Source organism: Astatotilapia calliptera, chromosome 14 (genome assembly GCF_900246225.1).
Source record: "Astatotilapia calliptera chromosome 14, fAstCal1.2, whole genome shotgun sequence".
NCBI lineage: Eukaryota > Metazoa > Chordata > Actinopteri > Cichliformes > Cichlidae > Astatotilapia > Astatotilapia calliptera.
The window spans coordinates 7197057-7223124 of record NC_039315.1 but is presented as its reverse complement, the minus strand read 5'-3'; the positions used below and the strand labels follow the sequence as shown (position 1 = coordinate 7223124).

Genomic DNA, 26068 nt, shown 5'->3' with positions numbered 1-26068 from the left:
AAAAAAAAAAAAAAAAGAACAGATCATTACTGAATATAAATTCATTTCATGTGCATTTAGAAAACTCTAAATACAAAATCCTTTAACTTGTGATTAGTTCTACTGCTACAATGAGAGTCAACAGCTAATATGCTCTGACAATTACACACTAAGCATAAAATCAGGTCTGTGTGACAAAATGCATTGATGCATTAAAACGAAAACTAGCCGTGCAATACGAGCACTGTGGTGTACCACTCATTTTAGTTGCATTGTTCTCACCAACACTGTTCATCCATCTTAAAAATCCATCAGCACGTGACTTAATATTCAGTAAAATCAAAACTAAAAAGAGGTTTCTCATGAATTAAAAAAAAAAAAAAAAAAAAAAAAAAATAATAATATATATATATATATATATATATATATATATATATATATATATATATATATATATATATATATTCCATCAAGTTAATGCTACCCATTTAGTATTGGTTGGCAACAGAATCAGTGTGACATCCTGCAAAGCCTAAACCAGGGGCACACGCAGCAGGCTGATTATTCAAAGGTTACTGCAGTAATGCAAATATGTAGTCATTGTGTAAACATCAAAAAATAACGTGATTATGTGAGAATTGTCAGTGTGTTGTCTCAACTGCGGCCGAGTATGTAAACATGTGAGTGCTTGTAGAAGAATCGCTCTTTTCTCCGCTCTGAAACCTCATCCTTAAAAATCTCAAGGTTAGTCACTCGAAACAACCATCCCAAACAGAAGGGGAGGGAAAAAAAACTCTCTCAGCTAGACGTGCCCATTAACACTTAAAACATGTTCTCATTATTAGCTTATACAGTTTGTTCAAACACAGGCTGATTTACAAATCATACCGTTTCTGGTCTCTAAAGATAGAAGCAAAATACAAGTTTTTAGTGTCATTACAAAAACATCTTTGGAATCTGCATCAACAATTCCTGACTGAGATATCTGATTGTTTCTTTATTATGCCACCCCCCCCCCAAAAAAAACCCAAAACAAAACAAAAAAACAAAACAAAACACAGGCAAAAGGAAAAACTCACCACCATCAGTCACACACTGATCCTCTACTCTACCCCTTAACATGACTCTTAAACCTGCTAAAACTTGTCCTGGCTGCAGTCTATAAACCTTTCATTTAAAACACTCAACACAGCGTCGCATAGACGGGAGGGGCGGGGGGGTTCCAACATTGTAACTGTTGTATACTGTATGTGGTCATAAGGTTTCATTGATCAAAGAGCTATACTTTGTTCTGAGCCAAGAGACCTGCCTTTTTGGTTAATGTTCAGGAAAGACAGTGAAAAAAAAAGCTGCATGTGAATATCAAAAATACAATAACATTAAAGTGGATACAGTAAAGCAGAGACGAGAGAATCAGATAAATGGGTTTAAAAAGAGTCCAAACAGAATCAGACCACCAAGATTAAGTCCTGGCTGGTTTGATCTCATTGAAGTGTCGTGCTGCGATATAACAGACGACCCCGTCTAAAAAAAATAAAATAAAATGATTCAATCCATGTATGAAAGAAGGAAAAAAAAGAAAGTAAAATGCCATTTGATCTAAACTATCATACATATATAGTTATCTAAAAATAGAACACTAAAAAAGATAAAACGACGAATGGATTGTGAATCAGGCTGGGAACCCCAAACATACAATTTTGATCATTGAACATTAGAGGGAAGTATGCCTGCCGTTTACGGGAACAGCAGTGTGCTTGTCGCTGAATTATAGAAATGTGGGTATTTATTCGTGTCGCTCGCATCTCAAAATAAAAAAAAATAAAAAAAATACAACTGAAGGCACTTGATCTATCAAAGGTTTAACTTAGACTTGCTGGCACAGCCAAGCAGCGGTGCAGTCAATCCGCAGGTTCGAACCCCTCCCACCCCCACCCCAAGCAACATGGGCCTCACGTTACCTTTACTCCAAATCAGTATTGTTCTTTATGCTCCAAATACATCATTTTTGGTTTTTCAGGCTTGTTGAAAAAAACAAAACAACAACAACAAAAAGAATAAAAACATGAGGCCAAATATAAAGCTACTAGCTAGATGCAAAAGTCCCAAATACAGTTAAGTAGTGATGCGTCACGCTATTTTGCAAGAAAGAGGCTCCAGAGACTCCAGGGGATAACTGATCAGGGCAGAAGAGTGGAAGCACCTGCCCAGTGGGTAAATATGCCCTAGATTCACTGACAGGCCTGTGAAAGATTTGGGGACCCTTGCATAATTGTCTGTTCATAGGCCAGCCTTGAAGACACAGACAAAATACAGAGATAACACAACCAGTGAAGAGAACAGAACAATACTGCCAGGAAAAAAAAAAAAAAGAGGTTGGCCTTACATGCTGACACAGACACAGAAGTCCCGAGAGGCTTGCTGAAATGTCTGATAAAATCATCTATGATTCCTTCACAGATTAGAGCAGGCAGAAGTTCAGAGTGTAGGTAGAGGAGCGAGGAAGGAGTGGCCAGCTCGGCTTTTCTATAACCATGTGAGGAAACTCTCCTTGTCGAGCTTGGTAGCTGCCAGCACAGACTCCATGTCATTGAGGATGTCTGAGCTCAGCGCCTCCTGCAGGCTGGGCATCAGCTCCTCACCTTCCACCGCCATGCTCTCCCCCTCCAGGGTGCCCAGATCTACATCTGTTCCAGGAATGGTATCCAGGTAGTCAGGGAAACGACTGGGCTGTGTTGCCATGGAGGGTGCAAGTGGGTCCCCTGATGAAGAGGGAAGAAAAAAAAATGTTGATACTGTTTGATGTTACTTGCTCCAGAACAGGTGTGAAAAAGTTTCTCAAGGCTACAGCAGTTCAGTACCAGTAACTTTTAACCTCAACTTCAGCTAGTTTAAAAAGAAGGTATGATTAGATGTAAGTTAACCAAAATGAATTGGCATATCTTATGATAATGTATTAAAATAGTTCACTTTAAATCATTTCAGTAATGACTTGTGAACAAAAAGGCATTCGGTTATGAAGGGAATGCAGAAATATGTACAATAATAATCAGCAGCCGTGAGCAAATCATTAAGCCAAACCGACAGAAGAAGTGCGGTCCATCCCATTCAGACAGAAATGAATCAAGAGTCAAGAATTAAAGTCAGATGCAAGCATTTCATATGTTTTGATGTGCACATGCATCGACGCATTTAATCAGAACGTGTGAAACAGATACAAATGTCATTATGTCCACCTCCTCATCTCTTAGGCCTTTGTATGATCCGTTTCCCTAATAGGGCTACATTCTGTTTTCAGGACAATAAACATCTTTTTTGTTCTTATATTCAAAATGTAGCCTTTCAGATTAAAAGCTGCAATTTTTTAAAAGACTCAAGTCTAAATTTGCAGGAAGCAAACGGCAAGAAAGGAATCCGGCTAAATTGTTCATATTGAAAAACCTTTATCTGACTGGTTAATGAAAATGTTTAAGCACCCCTCGGCAGGAGATGGTTCCAGCCTGTTTATTTTGACTGAGCACTTTTATTCCACTTGGGTCAAAAATATTAGTCTCTGTGGCTCACCTGTATCCATCTCATCCACACTGTTCAGGAAGTCATCTGGAGTGCGAGGGACACTGTAGCTGCTCATACTCAAGCCGCTGTCTGTGCTCTCATCCCTGGAGTGGTAGGTCCCGCTGGAAATGCAGAAATGATGAAATGTTGGTTAGAAATGCTGCTCTGTTACCAATGAACTCTAATGGCCTATAGTTTACTTTAAAAGTGAACTGTTGAAATCAGCGGCCTTAACTCCCTTTACATACATGCACATTTAAATGGTTCAACCCTCTAGAAACGCTACGTGATGACTAATCTGCAGTGACACCATTGAAAGTGAGCTTCACTTTTTTTCCCCCTTTTTAATCTACACTATATTGCAGTACATAGGCAAAGAGCAGCAATGAAAGGGGCAACTGAGACAAAATGCGAGAGAGGACATTTGACAAGCCTATACTAATTAGCAGAAAAATATGTAGGCAGAGTATGGCAGAGGCACGATGAATGAGGCCATTGTGAGCGCAGAGGAGTGCAGGGAACAGGGGGAGGAGGGGAGATTAGGTTGGCCTGTCTACTGACTGGACCACATGTTCTCATGGCCTGCTTGCTATTCAGCTCTTTTCCTCACTTTGTGTGCACACAGAAGAACTAGAGCTTGAACTACTAGAAATTATTTCCCAGCATACCGTGGGGCAGCATTCACACAATAAAAAGCTTCCTGTACCTTTGTTGTTCAAATCTGTACAGCCTCAGACCAGCAGATTTTCACTTTATTTATTTTTTTTGGAGGGGGTGGGGGGGCTGTCTCACTCTTAAAATAAAAGAGTGGTCTTGTATTATTTCATAACTTGCGTCGCCATTTAAGCTCTGACTGACTTTACTGCAGCAGTTGTACACCAGAGGTCATCACTGAACTCCAGGCACAGATCTGCTGCTCTGAATGAGTCATTACCATGTGAAGAGGGTTAAGGCCCAGAGTTTGGCCTTCTGTTTTTACTACCACAGCTCAAAAAGTTTTGCACACAGATCCCTAAAACAGGATAAAGTCTGATGGGCTGAACCAAAAGTCAGCTGGTGCCAATCAGACTGTAGCGGTTGATTGTCTCCTTATTTTGTTCCACACCGAACACGCCTGGCTTATGTGTAAACCGAACCTGTTGAGGAATGGATCAGAGCTGTTGGCCGTCATGGTCCGGGCATCTTGAGCCATAGGGGAGGACACAGGGTTTGTGCTGCCATCTTGATCCATACTGGTAGGCAGCTGGTTCCTTAGAGCCAGCTCCTGCGGATAATAAGACACAAAAACTCATGAGCAACACTGTCAACACCACCCCTAACATCCAAAGCTAATTATACACAGCTAGAGCTTCATGGAGGCGTTTTTTTACAGCCTCACTGGTCTGCTGTCAGACATGTTGGTCTCCATTTCTCTCCTTGCACGGTGTCATATTACATGAGGGGCCGGCCACAGTTGTAGACAATTGTTTTCTACACATGAGGAATCAGATAAGGTTGAGGATATGAAGTCATGCTTTTCTTTTTCACCCCCTTCCTTCTAAGGGGATGTGAACAGAGCTGACCATAGTCACCATTTTCAGCTCTCATTAAAATTCTACAAAGACACTATTGGAAATGCACTAATTATACTTTTTTTTTCTACTTAGTATTTGGTATCAGCAAGTAAAATAAATCAAGTATAAGTAGTCAGTAATAAGATTACGTTTCAACCTTGGCTCAGTGACACTGCAGCATGTAGTGCAGTATAGGTTGCTGATATCTGCCATCTGTGCATTCCTTGAAACAAAAGTGAGGCAGCCTACGCTTTCAATAAGTGCATAAAGTAAATTTACCTCTTCAAACACACAGCTGTTGCAGTGAAGTTTGGAACAGTTTCAGCTGAACCAAAAGTTGCAGTTGTGTGATAAATGACCTGCTGACACTATCAAAACCACGTAAAAATAAAGCTAGCTAAACCGGCTGTCTGAGCAGCACACGCCCGGCAAGGCATGTCTGATGGCTCATCTGCATTTGAAGTTGCAGCAATCTCCATTGTGTTGCAGCAATTCTACGGTTTTTCACATTTATGTTGCCATGCATAAGTGAAGGACTAACTATAAGCTAGTCATAGTCAATGCAACATCAATAATTCATTTTATTTCCTGTAGTATTAATTACCTTACAAAGGGTTTTAAGTTAGCCACTCACCTATTCTTCATTACATAATTGCATAAGTGCATACATTTCCATTTGTGTCAAGTTTTGCTCCAAAATTGAACTCCCCATACACGCCTAACGTTATGCAATGTACTCCTGACACGCACTACAAGATTTGTAAATAAATGATAGCCACCATAATCCAAACAAAGCAGAGTTACAGGGGTTTCGGGTTTATTGGAATCTAGCGGCTAGACAGAACCCCTCTTTATATCTTTGCCTGGTCTGCAGTGCCTTTCCACATTTTATTTTCCATTTTAACTGGTGGCCGTGGATGTCTGAGCCTTGGATAATTCAGTTGCTCATGTTTCTTTACATAACTGATGAATTTCTATCCATCATTTTAATTGTGTTTGTCTACACAAGACACTAAGTGAAATCAGGCAGCTTCACTGAAATAGTCTGGTCCCACTTTTGCTCGCGGGCACTTGTCATGCACGTAACAAAAACAAAAATTGTAAATAAACTCATAATTCTGATTTTAAGGCTTTTAAAATAGCTAATAGTCCAAAGTATCTGAAAGAAAGTGTTTGTGCTCATCATACTCTCATAATCTCCTTCTTTAAAAGCCAACAGTAACCAGGCTACATAAGCATGCAGAGCATATTCTCTTAAAAAGGACAGTTCCAATAATTTTCCCTTTATAACCCAGTGCCTGCATACACACGGGTCACGTCCTACAGTGAACTTTAAACAACCCATCTGAACCTGAGGCATGGTAAACAAAGTCACCAGCACTCTCATTCATAATCATAAAGCTCCAAATCTGGTACTATGACACAGCCTTGAGTAAACTACCGCTCCACCCTGCGTGGGTGGCACCACTGTGACACATCAACCTTAGGAAGTGATAATTATTAAGGACGATGACTCACAAGACTTCACTGCAGTGTGGTGTAACAATAAAGACTGATCAAAGAGGCTTAGGATCCACCACTATCCCTGCCAAGATTTTAAAGCTGTACATTTTAAAGTGTAAACATTTTGCTGCTGCACTCATTCAGCAAATGAACAGTTTGAGGTTCAGTATCGTGGTGGAAACATACTGAAAAGCATTTGTTCTTCCATGAGGCCCTGGCACTTCCAAAAGGCCTTAAAAATATTTTGAGCTGCTTTAACTCCGATTCCTGACCTGTGGTCTCTGCCGAAGCAGCTCCTGTTGCTTCTGTCTCAGTCTTTCCTTCTCCATCTGAAGTCTCATCTGGTTGTTGCTTCCCATAACTCCACTGATGCTGGGAGGCAGCTGCCCGGCCTGTTTCACTGGAGCACTCTGGGAAATTCTCTGCTGGTTCAGAGCTACAAATAAAATAAAAGTTGTTTACATATCAGTCAAATGCACATAATACAAAGACCCCAAATGCTGTAACGACAAGGATAAACTTTGCAAAAAATGGTTGCTAACTGCTTTGTTGTAAAGGAAATACTGAGGACAATCATTATACTTTCAAAATATTTTTTAGGCAAAGCGGGGGAATATTCAGACCTGACAGCAAAACTTAAGTGCTGTGCTTATGAGACACCTTTATCCTTTGGACTTTACTATATTGAGATATATGCAAATTTAACAATGTCAGCTCTCAGAAGCTGGCAATAAAACTAACATACATGATTTCTAGTTAGCAGACTAGATAGACTAGTATCTTCCCATCTCTCTTCAGAAACTTCCTGCTACCTCACCTCTTTAATGGATCGCTGCATTTAAATACTACATAACAAGACCAACAACTTGTGCATTTGTCCACATAGTGAAATTGCAAAAGAGGATCCAGTGCAGCAGGTTGTGTAGGACAAGGGAAGTCCCAGCACAAGTTGTCCACCTAGTATCTAAAACAATCACTATTCCTGTAAGACCTGATCTCCTCCCACTCGCTGACTAAGACGAGCTTTGTTAGTTTTGTACATTGCATCAGTCATGACTTATCCTTTCATTGTGCGTTTTGTTTCCTTCTAAACAAATCGCCGCTTATCCCTCGAGACTGACTGCCTTCTTACCCTGGCTTGATGTGTCCACTTAAGCTGATTTAACGCATGCAATATGATTGCTCTGTGCCCATTAATATAGTGCAGGCCTACCTAAGGTAATGCAAACACAGTACCACTTCTAAATTTACGTTAAAGGCTCTTTTACACAACAAATGTTACTGCATTAAGCATTTGTAAGCCGACTACATGTTTACAATATCAGAACAAATGTGTTTGTACTGAAAACACAGCTGTTCCCCAATGAAATCTTTGTTATTCTTCAGTGTAGTGGGGGTGGGTCTAATAAACATAAGTGTAAAGCACAATGCGATGCTGCAATCTATGCATGCAAAGTAGGTCACACATTTGCAGTGGAGTAAACGTGAATGTGTTGCACCAACAATAAAGGAGCCAACGAGGTGTGCTGTTTGCTTATGTGCTTGAAGCGCCAATCACAACAAAGCTTTAATGGGGCGGGGGCGCAACTTTCATGCGGGTCTGGCCCTCTCTGTTCTGTCCTGCCCGCCCCGGCACCTTTCTCATCACCATTCAATCACTGTCTGTTTACACTATTGCAGGGGCTGAATGAACCATAGCTGAGGGCTCTCCCTGGGAAGCTTTGGAGGCCCCACCTTGCCTTGCCTTCCACCGTCCCCTCCCCTATCTGACCGCAATGTCTCCCCAGCAGCCCCACCCCAAGCACGCGCACACACACAGACTCATGTAGGCAGCTTCCCCCACACACACGTCAAGAGAATCCGTGGGAGACTGTTACTTCTCCCTACTTCTTATCTTTGGCAGATACTGAAGCCTTTTGTGGCTGGAGCGCTCCGCCATCGGGGCACCATTAACTGTTCTCATGATGGAGTCTCTACGCATGGGCCATGTCAGCAGCTGCAGATCTGTTAAGGCCTTAGCTTTGAAGACGAGTTGCGTAAAAGCGATGGGACACATATGGAGAGATCCACTGATACACAAAGCCAAAAGATAAAGGAGAAGTTTTAATGTCAAAACCTGGGTCTTTATTTTGACCCCAGTTTCTATTTATGACAGTAACCTTTTATTCATACGAACAGTGCCAAAGGGAAGTCAGCTTCCAATCACCTCCTCCTCCAGCCAATTTGCAGAACAAGGTGAAAAAATTCTGCAGAACGATCGCGTAGTTTCGCCTAATTTTACAAAAAACTACAAAAATCAGAAGATTTGCTAACCTTGTTAGTTCTCTGCCAAGTAAATTATGCTCAACAAAACTATGTGATTAGTCAAAGTCAACGGTTTCCTTCAGGGGAGCAAAGTTCCTGCTGCAAAACCAAGTCAAGGACTCTTTTTGCAGACCAAATAGCAACAATAACCAATGTTACTGGATGAACTATGCACAAGCAATGCAGATATCAAAGAAGGGAATTACATCTGTGGGCGAGATAGTTGCCAAGGATAGGTTCATTTCAGGGCCAGACTGATATTTTAAAAGGAGGCCACTCAAGGCAAAGAAGACTGTGTGTGAGAGTGTGTGTGTACTTTTGGAGAGGTGGTTTGAGTAAGCAGCACATAGAGGTAGTGATTGCCGGTGAGCCAGTCAGATAAGAGACAAGTTAATGCTGTCTGCCTTTTGTCTTCTTCACGCACTCCTGCAAGACAACGAGCCAGCGACACAACCCCTTATCAGTCAATCACACTGGCAGGCATATTACACCACAAGATCACCTGGGGCAGGTAAAGTTGAGGGTGTGCCAGCTGTGGGAAGCTCTCTATATGACCAGGCCTCAGCACCTTTTAAGACTTAGTAAATATTTACCTGCTTTCGATTTAACAAGTTTAACAAAAAAAAAAAAAAAAAAAAAGGCATCTTGGGAAGGTGTTGTATTTCTAGCATCAAGATAAGTAAAGCGGCAAAACAGACTGGATGTGATGCAAACAAAGTTTTATCATCTTGTACTCAGTAAGCTAAAACCAGCCTGTGCCGACTTGGCTCTGAGAGGCATGAAAAAAATAAGTCAGGCGAAAATCAAGAGTGTAGGCTAACAGGTTATAATACAGCTGTATCTGACACTTCTAATAGAAATCTATTAATGCGTACACTCAATTCCATTTAATGGTCACCAATAAAAAAAAAAGCAAAAAAAAAAGCATAGAATATTTTGGCAAAGTTTGGCAAAACTCAAACATAAACTATCCATCCACGGGATGCTGTTTGAGAGTTAAGAAGCTGCTCCTGACTTTTTCCACATGACATTTCTTAATTCTGTTTGTATCACAAATGCCAAACTACCCTATGACAGCGACATTTTCAACAAGGTTCCAGCTTTTCTGGTTTAGTACTCTGACAGTACTCAAACAGTATTACGCCAAGTCTTCAGATGAAAACATTGAAGTCCCAGGGGAATTTTTTGGTCTTTCTGCTGTCATTTCCTGTATGTGCCCACAGCAACACATATAGGATATGACATCCACATTAGCCAGTCCCCTTTTGAACTCCCACGTCACCGTGGACTCGCAGCTTGCTCACCACCTTTTTGGATCTTAAACAGGATGCATGTTTATCCCATCGTCATTTTCTCTCTATTCCTCAGTTTTTCTTTCCTCCCCTTTCGCCTTGCCCCCCTCCACCACTCCCATGCCCTCCCCTCTTTAGAGTTCTTTGACTGAAAAGGTCTGGAACAGATTAAGAGTTGGAACACAGAATAAAGAGGCCTGGCAAAGATTCAAGTCTGTCTGGAGCTACAGCAGAATGGGGCTGTGCCTGCACTGGGCCTCACACAGGGGGAAGGCAGCCGGCAACAACCCTCAGTTAAAGGCACTCTGCTGCTTTTCTTCTCAAAGCTCAAATTAGCCTCCATTATCAAAGCAGTTGGCTTATGATTGAAGACCTACATAGCAGCAGTATAGGGGTTTCTGACGCACAGGAGCTTACTTAAATAGTACAAAAGTGCAAATGCATACAAAAAAATGATAACAAACAAAACTACTGGAATTAAAAAAACAGTTCAAAATTCATAAGTTTTACAATTTTTTGTAAACCTAAGAAGGTACAAACTGCCGCAAATGAGAAATACAAGCAGTATAAATGTGACGTTTTAACAATTATTATTAAAAAAAAAATGTTATACCATGAGGAACAAAATCATGTTTATGGCACATAATGAGTTAAGAGCCTGTCTCTTTCACTCTTTCTCCCCCTCTCTCGCTTTCAGGGGCCCAGCAGCCTTGTGTGTTCAAGACTTATAAACCTTCAAAGAGCTTTGCCGATTAAAGCCTCCATCTCTCCCCAGCTGCCCCACTCCCCTTACAACTCTGTTTTGAACTTTCCTGTCTGCTTTCAGAACAGGGACACACAATTGCTTACATAAAAATTGCCCTTTAAGTGGCCATGCTCGGTAAAAAACTAACACTAAATTTAAGCGGGCCGCACGCTGATTCACACATGTTGCCTTTGTGAACCAGGGTAAAGTTCCCTGGGGAACACTTCAGTGATGAAAAGCATGTCACCTGAAGAATAAATGAGTCAGAGTGACATAAGCCCTCATCTCAGGAAGTCTTTCTGGCACACGGGAGGATTAGCTTATTCCCATGGCCACAGAGTAGTCCGAACACATGTACCTGGCTCTGTCACTAATTCACCAACCCTGACCACCACACACTCGGAGCTAACTTTAGTTTGGCCCGAGGGATTAATGGCAAACTCAGCTGTTGTGCCATAACTAAAACGGCTGACAAAAGTGTAGGTGTGAATTTTGAGGGTGGGGGTTTTAACAAAATCTGCCTTCAACCACCAATGCTATGTCTAGATAGCCCAAAGCACTCTGGTGTGGTTACATTAACTTTGAACCAAAAGTGGAGAAGGAACACCTCCCTCAAGTGTGAACATTTAATTATATTTTCAGGTGTCTAACAATGACTTTCCTATATTTAATCAATACAACACACTTTAACACTAACAATCTCAGTCCAAGGCAAACTCACCATAACGTGGCTCAAGTCGTGGGTCCAGCCAGGATGTGGTCTTGTTCTTGTGATTGATGTAGTAAATTTCTCCCTCTGCTGTAATAGCCTGTTCCCAGCCGTCAGGGAGGGATCCTAAAGGGACGATGCAAAAAAAAACAAAAACAAAGTCTAAGAGATCCTACAGGTTCAATCTATGCTTTAATTGACTGGCAGAATTTTTTAAACTTCTTACAGTCAGCTGACAAAGAGACCAAAACAAAGCAAAAACTTCCCATATAGAAAGCAAAAGGAATAAATAGACAGAAGAATTAGAGATGGTCGTAATCTTTCATCTCTGAATTAATCATTGCCATCAGCCACTGAAATCAAACAATCATGTCTGTCAACAGTTGACAGATGACTAACAATGGGTTACCAGATCGGTAATCTTTAATCTTTACCCAGTTTCTGATCTGGCCTTTGTCCAAAACTGGCCTTTCTGACATGTAGCTCCATATTGGAGATGGTTCACTTCAGATGCATTCTAATACTGGAAACGCTGTTTGTTTAGATGAGGGGTGGCGGCCAGGTACAGCATGCGAGAGGAAGGACTCGCTTGCTGTGATTTCAGTGGACCGATTCCCTGCTATATTCTCACATGGCTTTAAAGGACATCACACAGTGTGTGCATGTGCAAAAGTAGCTATTGAGTCAGAGTTCCCAAACATGTCAAACAGGACGCGTAACGTTCTGCCTCAGTCTTCCCTCACCTAGGGCAAATTCCAACTGTATGGACAGACCTGAGGTACACCAAGTAGTAACAGGTAAGAACCAGACTGTACCTGACTTGTTCGGTATAATTTTTTTCTTCTTTTTTTTTTTATTGTTTTGCTTTACATATGTGAACACACAAAAAATGCATGTTGAAAAAAATACACTATGAACGTTGTGCAAAGGAAGAACTGAAATAATTGCCATTCACTGCTGAAAATTACACAATGCATTTCATGCACTGCCGCTGATATAAAAACTAAATTTGACAAAATCAACAGATACACACCACTGGCTGGGTTCATGATAGGTTGTGGCTGGACTGGCACAGAACTGGGAGGGGCAGGCTGGTTCATCTGGAGCAAGGCCTTGCGCGGATCCTGCCAAGTGGTGGTCTGATCAATGTGGCTGTAAGGAGATAGGACAGCCAATAAAAATAAGTCACAGAAATGACCATCTATGATTTCCTACAACTAATAAGCAGTAAGGCCAAACTAGGGCTATGTCAATACAACACATAAATGTTGACTCAGACCCATTTCATCAACCTCATGGACAAAAACACTGAATCTACCCCCCCCGTTCTGTAAATGATGACTGTTACTGGAAGCGAAACTCAATGTTGACTGTGTGTGTTCCAGCCTGGATTCAGTCTAGATTTACACTACTCATTCATTCATGATTTGAATCTATGTGTATTGAATAACAATGGAAAAAAGAAAAAAAAACACATTAAATTATATTTGAAATAAGACAAAACAAAAGCAGCACACTGCAAAAAATGAAAATAAGTCAAGTCAGGCTGAAAGCTTCTTGAAAATGTGTAGCGGCCTATGATTGGTTTTAAAACACCCATTGTAACATCAAACAATGTTGCTCCATCTATTTTCTGGCTCATCTTTGCTGGAACAGGACTGAGGCTTGGGGGAGGAGGCATTGTGTTTCATTCTGTGAAGGCATTGATAATTAGTGCTTTGTTGGTACTTGTTGCTTGATTAAGATGGAAAGCTAATACAGGAAGCCCTCCTCTCCCGAGCAGGACCCTCTCTATTGAGGGAGGGTCAGTCCCAGGGCTCAATGCAGGGGGTCCTTTTTTCCTGGAAGCGGCTCGGACACTACAGAGTGTCAGGGGCTTTAACAATCTGGCGCCACATTTACAAAGCTTTCACCTGCTTGACAAAGGCACAGACTGAGCTACGACCTAAAACCCCACTATTCACTTGTTTTCTCTCTTTTTTTTTTTTTAACTATCCCATTTTTTTGAAAAAGAAACAAAAACTAATCTCATACAAAAGGCATGAAATTCAAGTGTTTTTGTTTCATACATCACCACAAATCTTGCATTTATAATGTAACTTGACTGAGTTATTTCAACACACATGGCAAAAATAGTTTGTTTGTCATGCACCTAAATGTTACCCACAGCTATCCATTATACCCCAGGTTCTAATGGTGTCCTTCCACCCACTGCGTTTCTTTACAACTCACTGTTAATTTGATCCCTAAACGCCATTAGCACAGATTTTGGAACAGCTGGGTGAAATGAGAGATTCAGAGAGTTTCTCTTGGCCTCTGCGGTAATCCCAGCCTGCCTGTCTGCTCTCGATCCCAGGCCAGAGAGCGAGAGGACCTGACTCAGCACTCCTCCCCCGATACAATGCAGCCCATTTTGAAGCCCCCTCTTGTTTATGCTTTATTGATCAAAGGAGCTGCCAAATCCCCTACCGAACCCTCCCCCAGCCCTCACACGCACACACATATACACACACACACCCACACAAGCACCGCAAACCAAGCAAAATAGTTGGAACTGCTCAGACTGGGGGGGCCTTGAGAAAGAAAGGTCAGGGAGAGGAGGGGCATATAACTGGAGAAAAGAAAAAAAACAAGTGAAAGTTAAAAAAAAAAAAATCTACAGAAGCAAATCCCCTGAATTCCATTGGCTGTGTGAGTTGCTGTGGTTCTGTTACAGTCTGAGTGCCCGCCCTGCCCCATTTCCTGCCTTTTTCCCCACTCTGGAAACTATGACATTTGTTATGGGGGGAGAACAGGGGAGGAGGCAGGGAGACGGGCACTAGGGTAAAAGGGAAGGGAGGGTTTATTGTAAATGAGAGGCCTGCACATCCTTGCACGTCAATGGCAAAAAAAAAAAAACTGCTAAAAGTGGGGGAAAAAAGAAAACACTGATAGGAACATAAAACTTTAAAACCTTAAAATCAGATTCTTGAAGTTATGCACAGATAAAAGGTATATTGAATTTTCTATCAAAGACTAGTTAGAACTGCCAACTTCCGTTGATCAAATCAACCACAACAACTGTAAACAAAGCCTTAGTTCAAAATACAGGCAATAATGATCTAAAAGCCTGTGATGAAATCGACTTTCTGTTCAATAGTGCTGAAAAGAATATTGAAAAGAAACTGAGAAAACCGGTAAATGAGTTACCAAGAGTCAGTAATTCATCACCAGGTTTTAAAACTAAAAGATAATCTATTCACTGAACCTGCCACCAACCATATATGGTCAGCTGCACGGCTTCCTGTAGGTGAAACATAAAACAAAACAATGTCATGGCAACTGTTGGGACGGCTGGAGGCCACCAGTTGCTGTTAGGAATTGCTGATGATCTGCAACCCCACGGTCACAACTGCTCGGTGTTTTCTTTACATGTTTCTGACACCACAACGAGCACAGCAAGGCAGCCTTTGTACCCTGCCCCCTACTGCATACCCGGGGATGGGCAAGATATTTTTGGGGTTGGTCCTGATCCATACAAGTGCAAAAAAAGTTTACAATTTTTTTTAAGTAAGCTGTAAAACTGTGCTCTCAAAACTCTCATTCAAGCTGCGACCCAAACATTAAGAGAATGCTTAAAATAAATGGCGTCTTTTGACTCTTTACACACAAACTGCTGCTGTGTGATTACACACTAAGCACATGAATGGACAGAATAAAATAAGTCTACATGCCACAAAAAAATGTAACCTGTATAGACACGTTTCAATCCATAAACAATGAACTAGCAGCTAGATTCTATTTCTGTCACATGGTTTACATAAACAACAACATCCTCCTCCCCCAAATTAAGTCCCTTAAGGGGGATTTTTTTTTTGTTAACACAAACATCTTTTGGTGTTCCAACCCCAAATCCTAGTTTAGATGACGGGACAAGGTGGTGGGGGAAAAAAAAAAGTCTCATGTTTGTCTGGGAATCATCACAGACAAACTATAACACATCATTTCTTCTGCAAATGACCAGGTACTGCAGCCAAGAAGAACAATGTCTTTCAAATGCGATCCATTACTTTCCATCTTTTGCTCAAGTTGTCATGTTTGACCATGTCTTGCTGAGGCATGAAGGCAAAACTCTACTTTGCTGAAATGATATATGGGATGACTTATAAGTTTCCTGCTCAGGACTAACTGGAGTAAAAATACAATGCAAAGTGCTAATCGTTAAGGACTGACTGAAAAATCTGAGATTTAAGAGATTCAGGTTTCCGGAGTGTGCTATAAAGGGTTCACGATCCCTTACGTGCAAAAGTCTGAATTCCCCCACTTGATTTTTCAAAAGCTGCAGTGAATTACTGTAGTATTATAAACTAGTATGACAAACACACAGCCTGCCTGTTTATGCTCATGAAAACTATGGCCGTTTGCATCTGGCTTTGTAGAGAATTTACTACTCAAAAAACATAAAGTCTCCAAATAACCTCTGCCACCTTCAAAACACCAGATCAAAGCTCGATTTCAGTCCAGGCTGACTGTTTATTCCACTGAAATTGCACATCTTCAAATCCAGATGTCAAGTGCTGCATTTCGCTGGTGTAATACAGGGGAGTGAAGCTATGAGAAGTGCAGCAGTGATGAAGCACTCCCACAGCTGAGTTGTCAAATGTTAAAAATGGGATCGTCAGACCACAGGAGCTCCACCCTGGGAGTATGTGCTTGGAAGTTGGTTGAAGCCAATGACTTAAGAGTGCACTGGGGGAGGCCAGATGTAATCAGGCCTCTAAGTTGAGGGTGACCACCTCCACTCTCGTTGACTGGAGATGCCTGGCTGCCTCTCTATCAGCAGGACATCATCAAGAGAGATTATTGGGGCAACCTTTGTGACCCTATTGTGGCTTTAAGTTTCCCTTTGAAGGGTGGTTTGTATTAATGAGGAAACTAGTTCATGAAGTACCAGGACTGAATGTTCCTCGGTTTTTCCACTGTTTATTTTTTAAGAGTAATTTCAAGATTGAATGTAATTTTAGGGATTGTCGTAATTAAAGATTAATAGGTGGGGTTTTTTTTTTAAGCAAAACTTGCCTTACAAAGTACTCCGCATAAGCACTTCTCTTAATCATTTACCAAGTAACATTGCAAACTTATTAATAGGTGCATACTTTTAGTCAAATAATATATCAATATTAAAATAAGGTTATCCGAGTATTTCGAAATCTCTAAATCCCACCTGAGAGGTCCACCTCTCAGAGACTACTTCTCTGTGGAGATGCCCTTAGTGACAGTGGAGGCATTGATGTCTGAAACAGAGGTGTTACATCAAACCTTCGGTAAACATTAGTCTGACTTTCTCACAGTCCAGTTTGTGTACTGAGCTGACAGGCCAAAGTTGAACAGGAAGGTTCTTGTCTGTGTGTGGTCAATAAACCAAAAGTTTGTCAAACACAAAGTTGCTCCAAATGAGGGCTTTGCACAAGCTTACAGCCCAGTCTTCCCAGCACCATTTGTGACTGACCAAGTGGTCTTAGTTTACAACGTCTTAGAATGAAAACCAATTTGCATATTTATCACTTTAAACTCATCGCAAAACAATTATATATACCATTCATTTCATTTACTATAAGATCAGTGTTAGCCAAGCTATAAAGGTAAAACTTGTTAGTGAATTTAAAAATGAATTGATATTGTTTTTATTTAATTTATTACATCACTACAGTATTAATGACTAGATGAAAAACTGTCAAGTAGTTAAAGTCTGACTATGGTTTAAAAGACAACATAACACTGCAATTGCAGCTTTATTTGCTCAATTCATGGCGACAGTTGGAGAGCCTAAAGCTTGACTAGGCCATTTTTGTTTTAAATGCAGTAAATATTACCATGTTATCTGCTGGAATTGATTTATCAATATAATCTTATAGTTTAAAATCAGCATAACAGAGTTATTATAATGTACTACAGCAAGAGCATAAGGCCTAAATAAACATCTTTCCTGTGCAAACAGGCAATCTCTGACTTGTATTTAGAGCAACAGATGTTCAGGAAATCACAGACAGAGTATAGTAAAAGCTGATTATTAGCCGATTTACCCGGGACTCTGCAGCAGTGTAAGTCTGAGAAAATAATTTGTTTTTTAAAAACATAACACTAAAGAAAGGATTTATTAAAGTTCTTCACAGTGGATAATCATCTCCTTGCATATCTAATCATGAATCATCTTTAGCCACTGCAGAGTTAAACCTTAAGAGAGACACATAGTCTGCTCTTTTCATGTGAAACCAAGCTCATCAAAACATTTAAAAAACCCAGTCGAGAAAAGACAAAAGTGTCCATCAACACGTAGATCTACCTGCCCCTCAGGGCAGATAATAGCCTCCCCCCCTCCAGAGCTTTACTCTGCTTTGAGCTGACTTCCCACGAACTGAAAGCTCTTTCAAAGCTGCATTTAATAAGCGCCCGGAAACAGTGATTACCCCTCCTAGTTCACCGGTGTGTCTAAATTAGAAACCTTCATTAGTTTATGACCCACCCCTGGAGACCATCCCTGCCCCCGTCCCACCAACAACCAAGGTGACCCAACCTCTGTGCCCTGGCTGTCATAAATCAAAGGCCGCAGCAAACTGCTGTGAAAAAGACGAAAGGTCAACAGACTTTGTTGACGTTCTCCAAGTATTTGTTTTTATGTAACAGCCAAAACAACAAAAAAAGACGGCATCCTATTTGACTCTGATTACCATTAGGGCTGCGACTATTGATCACCACCAACAGTTATAACAAAATGTCTCATTTTTTAAAATTTGGTTTAAAAGGTGCATCACTTTTATCAAATGATATTTATATCGCTTCAACACCATTTGCTACTCTAAAGGAGAAAAAAAAGTGCTAAATCTGTCACTTATCATCACTGGTTAGTATTTACACCAAAATTAAACTAAATTTTTAAAAAAATATCAGAACTTCAGGTGTGAAGAAGGTTAAAGTCTTAACAAAGCCACCACTCTCTCACCCCCATCTTTAAACTTCATGTCAGCCATTTGTCTATTTCGGGAAGGCTCACATGAGTCTCAACAGGCCCGACGTCTGAATAAAGATCACTGTTTCGCTGCTGGGACAAAGGGGGAGGGCACAGTTTCTTTTGGCCCCCTCTTCTAGTGATCTCCACATGGCTGCCATTTAACTTCATTGACACAGAGAGGCACCATCACAGAGTCACAGCTCCATTCATACCAAAACAGAGCATGACTCCTGAAGGAGTGAGGCATCGAAATCTAGAGACTCACTGACTCAGAGGCCAGTTATTGTTACGCATAATCCTGCAGTACAGTAATAAACAAATAGTATCTTAAAAAAAAAAATACTTCAACCCTGGGTTCATTTATCTCTAAGGACAACAGCAAGCAACCAGAGTGAAATGTGAACCCCCAACTCTCTGCTTTCCTAGCTGGTGACCAACTCCCCACCCCCACTAGTCCATAGCTAGCGCGCACACACACACACACACACGCACACTCTTGCTCTGCTTCACTCTCTCTGCAACACATCTTGGTCAGACAGCCCCTGTTTATAAATAGGGGAGTGTCTTTTCCAGCAGCTCTGGCAAGCCTGCTTTTATTCCAGATCAAATATCTGCTCTTTGATCTGTGTGGAAGATGTCTCCTCGCGTTTTCCGTACTCAAACACAAACACAGTGTACTATACTCACTCTGGTTGTATAACATGCCAGTTGGAAAAACAGTTAAGTCTCTGCAAAGAAATGTGTTTCACATCCCGTTAACATCAAACTCTATGTGAGTTGAAAGGAAGAGGCCCTCAGGTATACGCTATATAAACAGGTATATATTATATCATCTATGAATAATTGGATAGTTTAGCATTTAAAAAAAAAAAAATTACCGACCAGTGAGCTCAAATGACTGTTTTTATACACAGAAAGACTCTCGGTTAACACACCTGACTTGTGAACTTATGGCTTTTATACTGCCAATTTTATACACGTTATATTTTATTCTGCCTTTATCAGTATTTTAGGATAAAATACTCTAAAGAACCATAAAGATCTCGAGTCTTTCAGAGTACTGTTTTGATTCCTCTATTCCCTGTCCATTATTTTTTTGGCCTCCACAAAATGGGCCAGATGTTCTCCAGATGTGCAACCTTAAAACATGTGGTAATGAAAGCTCTCTTTTTTTTTGGGATCCAAGTAAGTTTGAAGCTATCATGTTTGTCCAGACTCTGCGTCAGAGAGTAACATTTCCTAGAACTGACAACATTTTGCCTTTGAGTAAAGAATGAGGACTTTGAGTGTCAAGCCTTTTTTTAAACAAGAGCTGCTGAAGAGTTCATAAACTTTAGAAGGCTTCACAATGAGCAGATTACATTAACATAAATTGTTGACAAGCACGCCACTTTTATGAATAATTCAACCCATCTTTGCCCAGAGCTACAGATAGTGGAAATAAAAAGGGTAACAAATGCACAAAAAAGTATTAAAGAACCAAAGTCCTCAAAACCCGAGAAGTAATCGATACATCCTGTGACAAGCCTAAAGGTCTCTACAGTACCTGCAAACAAGAAATCTACATTACTATGGATGATTAATGCGAAGAAGATCTACTGAGTAGCAGAGGAGCTTTGCAGAACTGTTCTTTGCTGTCTGGGGTAGCTACAGTGCTCCATTGTCTCTACTGAAACCTGAGACCAAGAAAAGGAGCACTAGATACAGCAATCATTGCTCAAAAGACTTCTCTTGTTTGCTGAGCCCACCAAATTTAATAACCTACAATTTAACTATTGCAATTGTCTCTTTCTGGACACAGTGGCAACTATTGTGTAACAGATTTGAAAATCATTGTCAGCATAATGTATGCTGAATAGAGATGTAGTATTGAGAGCTGGGCCCTGTACTACGAAGCGAGTTCAGCATACCCAGGGTATCCTTCGTTATCCAGATTTACTCACCCTAACACTGGCGTTCGGGTAAGTGGTCACACTAAGCTGGTTATTAACTCACTAAGTTAGCCCAGGACTTCCCAATCGAGGTACACGTGAGTTCACATGAAAGAGGTGGTGCTGGTAATATCTGATCACATTGATTAGTGTACTAGTAGCTGATTTTACAAAGAAAGAGTAAACTTTAAAATGAGAAAAATATGAAGAGGTTACATAAATGATGTAAGTATTTGTATCCACTTTAGTTAGAAAGCTATTATTAAAGTGTAGCCACTTGTCTGAGTTAACAGATAAAAATATCCCATTAAGATATTGGAGAATCTGATGAGCTGTTATCAACTATTCCCATCAAATTTGCATAAGACAGTTATAGTTTTCATTCTCTCAGCTACAATCTGTGTCTTTTAAGGATTTAAGAGTAAGTTTAAATACAACAACAGAATTCAAATATAGGCTTAGTCTATGTACAAATTTGAAATGAGGTTAGAAAGTGCAGTATAGGTGTCCTGTTTTAGGATCGTATATTACTGACTAACACTTATCAAAGAGTAAAATTGTTGCTGACAAATATGGGAATGAATCAAGATTTATCACCGATGCTCATCAGCTAACACAAAGACTTTAGACACTACTGAAAAACTAGAGCCACCTACTCTACCCACAGAGGGATTGTTCAGGCAGGGTGATGCCAGTTTCTGAAGAACTGCCTGGTCAGTAGGTGGTGATTTCATACCTGCTGATCTCTAATCAGGAACCTAACCTGTTCCGGAGCAGGTTAGGGTTAAGGGTTAAACTTCAGAGCTAATCCAGAAGTTACCCAGATAAGATTAAATCCTGCTTTGTAGTACAGAGGTCTCTATAGAGACCTGTCACAAGACCAATTCTTTGGTAACTTTCATTGTCACAACAAAAAAAAAAAAAGTTTGAACCAGTGATTGTACTGCTTTATAAGCAGGGATATACATATTGTAAATATCAGTAAGATTATTCCAACAATATGTATGTATAAAATTGCAATCAAAGATTTTAAACACATTTTTTAGAACTTGCACAAATATAAAATGTTCTCATAAAATTAGACAAAATTTTCCATTTTGGGGATTTTCTGACATCTGATGTAATAATGTTAAATAAATGGTAAATGGCCTGTATTCGCTTTACTTAGTCCCTATGGACCCCAAAGCACTTTAGACTACATTCAGTCATCCACCCATTCACACACTGGTGATGGCAAGCTACATTGTAGCCACAGCAGCCCCGGGGCGCACTGACAGAGGCGAGACACTGGCGCCACCGGGCCCTCTGACCACCACCAGTAGGCAACGAGTGAAATGTCTTGCCCAAGGACACAACGACTGAGACTGTCTGAGTCGGGGCTCGAACCGGCAACCTTCCGATTACAAGACGAACTGCCAACTCTTGAGCCACGATCGCCCTTAAGTATAAGTATAAAATAAGTATAAAAAGTTAAGATAGATGAATATCACCGATTTTTCAAAACATTTCAGGTTGCAAGCATTCAGAGACTTTTACAAACTGTATGATGCACTTCATGGCAGCATACATACTTGAGGAAGTATCTCTGGCCAGAGGCTGTCTTGGCCATCTCCCACCCATCTGGTAGGGGCATGTCATCAGGAATCTCATAAGAAGACTGACGAAGATGTTGAGGAGAGGCCCCTGTTGAGCCCATGCCAGACAGTGAGCCACCAGAAACAGCTCCTAACTGCAAGGAAGCAGGGGATGAGTGTGCACGGACATGGTGAGGGATGAGGACTCCGGCACTCCCAGCATCAGTGCTGGCCTGTGTTGGGGTTGAGAGACAACACAGTTAGTTTTCTTTGGGGAGTTTGAGTGAAAACCCTCACTTAAAAACATCAATTATCATGTAATAATTAAAAAAGGCCATATGCAAATGTAAAGACAAATCAAACATTTATGAAAGAATAAAAAAAACATGAGGCTTTGTTTGTTTCAAATACAAGTGCAATAATGGATTGAGGATGAAAAACAGAACACAGTCTTAATTTATTGACAGTGTGTACTAGTCTACATAATTTCTACCCATTTAATATTTGAGTCACTCCTTATAATTTGTAATCACTTTAAAGTGTATATAAATTCTATTCATGTGCATGTGAAGGCATGTTTTTGACTTATTCGGGTGTGGGAGGTATCCAGGGCTTGCCACCAACACGCATGCGCACTAATTACAAAAAGTCCTCAGAGTTATGGGGAGCGACCGGGAACTTGGAAGAGCTGAAAATGGAAGAAGGGATCGGGGAGGGGCTGTGGGTGAATATAGGATAATTTAACCATCATATGATTTCCTGTCAGCAAATCAAGTTGTTTACATAAAAAAGTCGGATTGGAAATTTAAGATGATACGAACATGACGGTTATCCGTCTGCAAATAGCTATACATGAATTATTAACCAAACCATCCCTTATTATTTTTACATTGTCACTCATCTAATCACAATTTATTCTAAGCTAAGCAATATTCATCGGTTTTCTTGGTTACTTACGGCCAAAGACTGCAAGAGAATGTTTCCGCCGTTTAATAAAGCCCTCACGGCCTTTGCTGTTTTAATGTTTGGTTTTTTTTCTCTTTTGTTTTGTTTTTTTGCTGTGAAATGTGTTAAATGGAAATTAAATGCAGTTTGAGGGGGGGAAACAACCCATCAATGGAAATGCACACTCATTTAAGCAGGTCAATACAAGTCCGCCTGAATAAAGTTATTATATCTTAAAGACTTAAAAAAATAATAAGTGTGTTCAAAGATGACTGACCAATAAAACAATAACGCTGAAGGCTAAAAATGTCACCAGAGAAGGATGAAGTAACTATTAACTAAGTGCCAGTCACGTAGCTCCTGAAGGCCGAAACTCGACAAGATGGGCCCTGCTTTTTAGTTGTGATTTCTGAGTACGGGCACAGTAAAAACCAGGGCGGGCTTACTTGTCTGGAATGAGACTTTGGTTCTGGGGGTTTGAAGAAGGAGTCTGGCAGTTTCCTCATCCTCATGGGCACAGAGTGGGGCACGGTATTGACTTTCGGGTTCATCACAGCGTTAAAAAGCGCCTCTAGGTCAGTCTCAGAGTCGCCCCGTACATGGACGATTTGGTGTCCGGCAGGAGGGTTGTGCTGGCTCGGATCCATTGTCCCAAAAACAGTCTTCGAACTTTATGTCCCAAAAAAGTTAGGCTTCGGAAGTTAAAAAATAAACGTGAGCCAATCCCAAACTTTTTTTCCACGCCGGGAGAAATCTGAAAATCTCGACGACACTCAGTAAAAGTTATTCGGAGTCATTCTAAACTTTACAAGTCGAGCACTTGATATTCTTCCAAAGTGTGTTAGCTGTCGAAATCTGCAATGAAAGACAGCCTTTTCCTGTTTTTTCCTGCTGGCATACTTGTTAACGTAACAAAGCGCATAAACTCCACATTGGAATTTATGCTCTCGTCCCCCCAAAAAACGCAGATGCAGCCACAAAAGACGAAAAAACACCACAAACGGTTGAGTGAAAGAGTCCAACTTTTTCTGAGTGTCGGGCCAAGTCCAAGCTGTTGTTGATATTCTTTTAAGCAAGGCTCATAGTGAGCGGTACAAATCTCCGCAGCTCACTTTCTAGAAAAAAAAAAAAAGTTTAGCCCCAGTCGGATCTAAACTTTGGAGAGGACATCAAACTTTATGACGCCAGTGACGTAATCACCAATAGGGCGGGACTTACGGCTCCGATTGGGACAAGAGCGTTTAAAGGTAGACTGGAAAAGCCAAGCCCTTTATTAGCGGGCACCTTCCCCAATTAAACATAGTGTGAAATTAAAAGTAAAAGATTATGTACCAAAAGATACATTTTTGATAAGACATGTCACAACTTTTTAACGTTAACATCTACTTATTTCGACAGCAAATGGAATTGTAATATCCTTTACAGTTTATGTAATCTTCGACCGGACAATCTGGGCAAGACCTTATGAGTTATGGTCTCCATTTATGGCCCATTTGCTAGCCCAAATCTGGATGCCTTGTAGAAAAAAACACTACTACATGGGAAGTTTCATTAAACTAACTTGCAGATGCACTGAAAATATATACACACAGATGAACACAGGGTAACCAAATTAAACTCAAATTTGATGCTATAAAGTGACATTTTCTTGTACAAGTTTGTACATGTTTTTTTTTTAAGTTACCAAAGTTTTTCTAGTGTAAAACCAAGAAAATAAAGGACCAAAAAGAAAACGAAAATCAAATTCATATTGAACTAAAGCTCATAAAAACTTACAATAAAGTGCATTTGCAAACGGAAAATCTGACTAAAGTAACACTGGCAGATCACATTTTTCTTTGCAGGATTTATTTATAACATTATGACAAAATATAGATAAACACTTTCCCAAGAATCTGAGCAAAGATAAGAAAAAAAAATATCATCACTATGTGTAATAGTACAGTTTTGTCTCTCTCTCACTCTCTTTTTTTGTTACAGTGCTCATGAAAAGTAGACCCATGCAGTTCCCACAATTGTTATGCTAATGAAGCCCCTCTCCCATTGAGAAATCATTTTGTCAAGATCCACCCTCTTTGGATATAGAGGCTCTGTTTCAGCTTTTCCCATACATCCATGAATGCATCATTATGAAGATCTATTAAATATCCACAGACACTGTAAACCTCCTTAACAGACTGAGAGTCACACTCAACCCACATGCTTTTGGACAGATAATACTTTTTAACAATGCTGCACCTTCAAAATCTTAGAAACATTTAACATCGCTGTAATCCACCATACTGGTAGGAATTCATGTTTGTCCTGCTAAACTTTGATGTGTCTAATAAATGATTAGTAAAATGCTGACAGTGAGAGAACTTTTAATATTTGTGAAATACTTGATTATTGTTTTAAAAGTTGCTCTAATTTGATGAATGAAGGAAACAGTCTTTGCACACATGCTGCCAGTCAAAAAAATGTCCATTGTTTCAATGAAAGTGGCCATTTTCACATCATTGTAACGCAGTCAGACACATTAAAGAGATGGACTGCAGTGTCCCGGCAGCGCCAAGAGGACCACCCACCACGCCGAGTTTGGTCACTTTTTGTAAGCCTTCCATCCTCCTCACTGCTCTCGATTGGATATTACTAGAAACGATTATATGGCCGCTATAAAGCAGAATCAACCTGTGATCGAAAGTGTAGCTGTATGAGTCCACTTTGTGTAAAGCGCTTTGCTCTTCTGTTTGGCTATTACAGATATGTTGACACACTGTTGCTACAGTCAAGTGAGTGGAAGGCTCGCACGCCCCCTGCAGTGTACAATCGGTATTTATCCCAATAAACAAACTATTGCAGTGTCTATCCCTTCCTTTCTGACTTCCTTTAAACATGAACAAACCACGTACAACTATGTTATTGCCTACAATCTTTCAGCTTTATGCATAAATCTTAGCTATCACTCATTTTCTGAGCATTAAAACCATTGTTATCATTACAAATTTGAT

General features: G+C 40.4%; 1 protein-coding gene across 1 annotated transcript; it reads right to left on the bottom strand.

Moving 5' to 3' along the window:
* Window positions 1-448: 448 nt before the first annotated feature.
* Window positions 449-24269, bottom strand: yap1 (Yes1 associated transcriptional regulator). The gene is made up of 8 exons (XM_026192294.1): window positions 23525-24269; window positions 22131-22366; window positions 12674-12792; window positions 11653-11766; window positions 6863-7026; window positions 4671-4798; window positions 3544-3656; window positions 449-2741 (listed from the first exon to the last, which is right to left on the bottom strand). Exons 1-8 carry the CDS (start codon window positions 23723-23725, stop codon window positions 2506-2508), a joined length of 1311 nt encoding a protein of 436 aa, XP_026048079.1. The 5' UTR covers window positions 23726-24269; the 3' UTR covers window positions 449-2505.
* Window positions 24270-26068: the final 1799 nt, after the last annotated feature.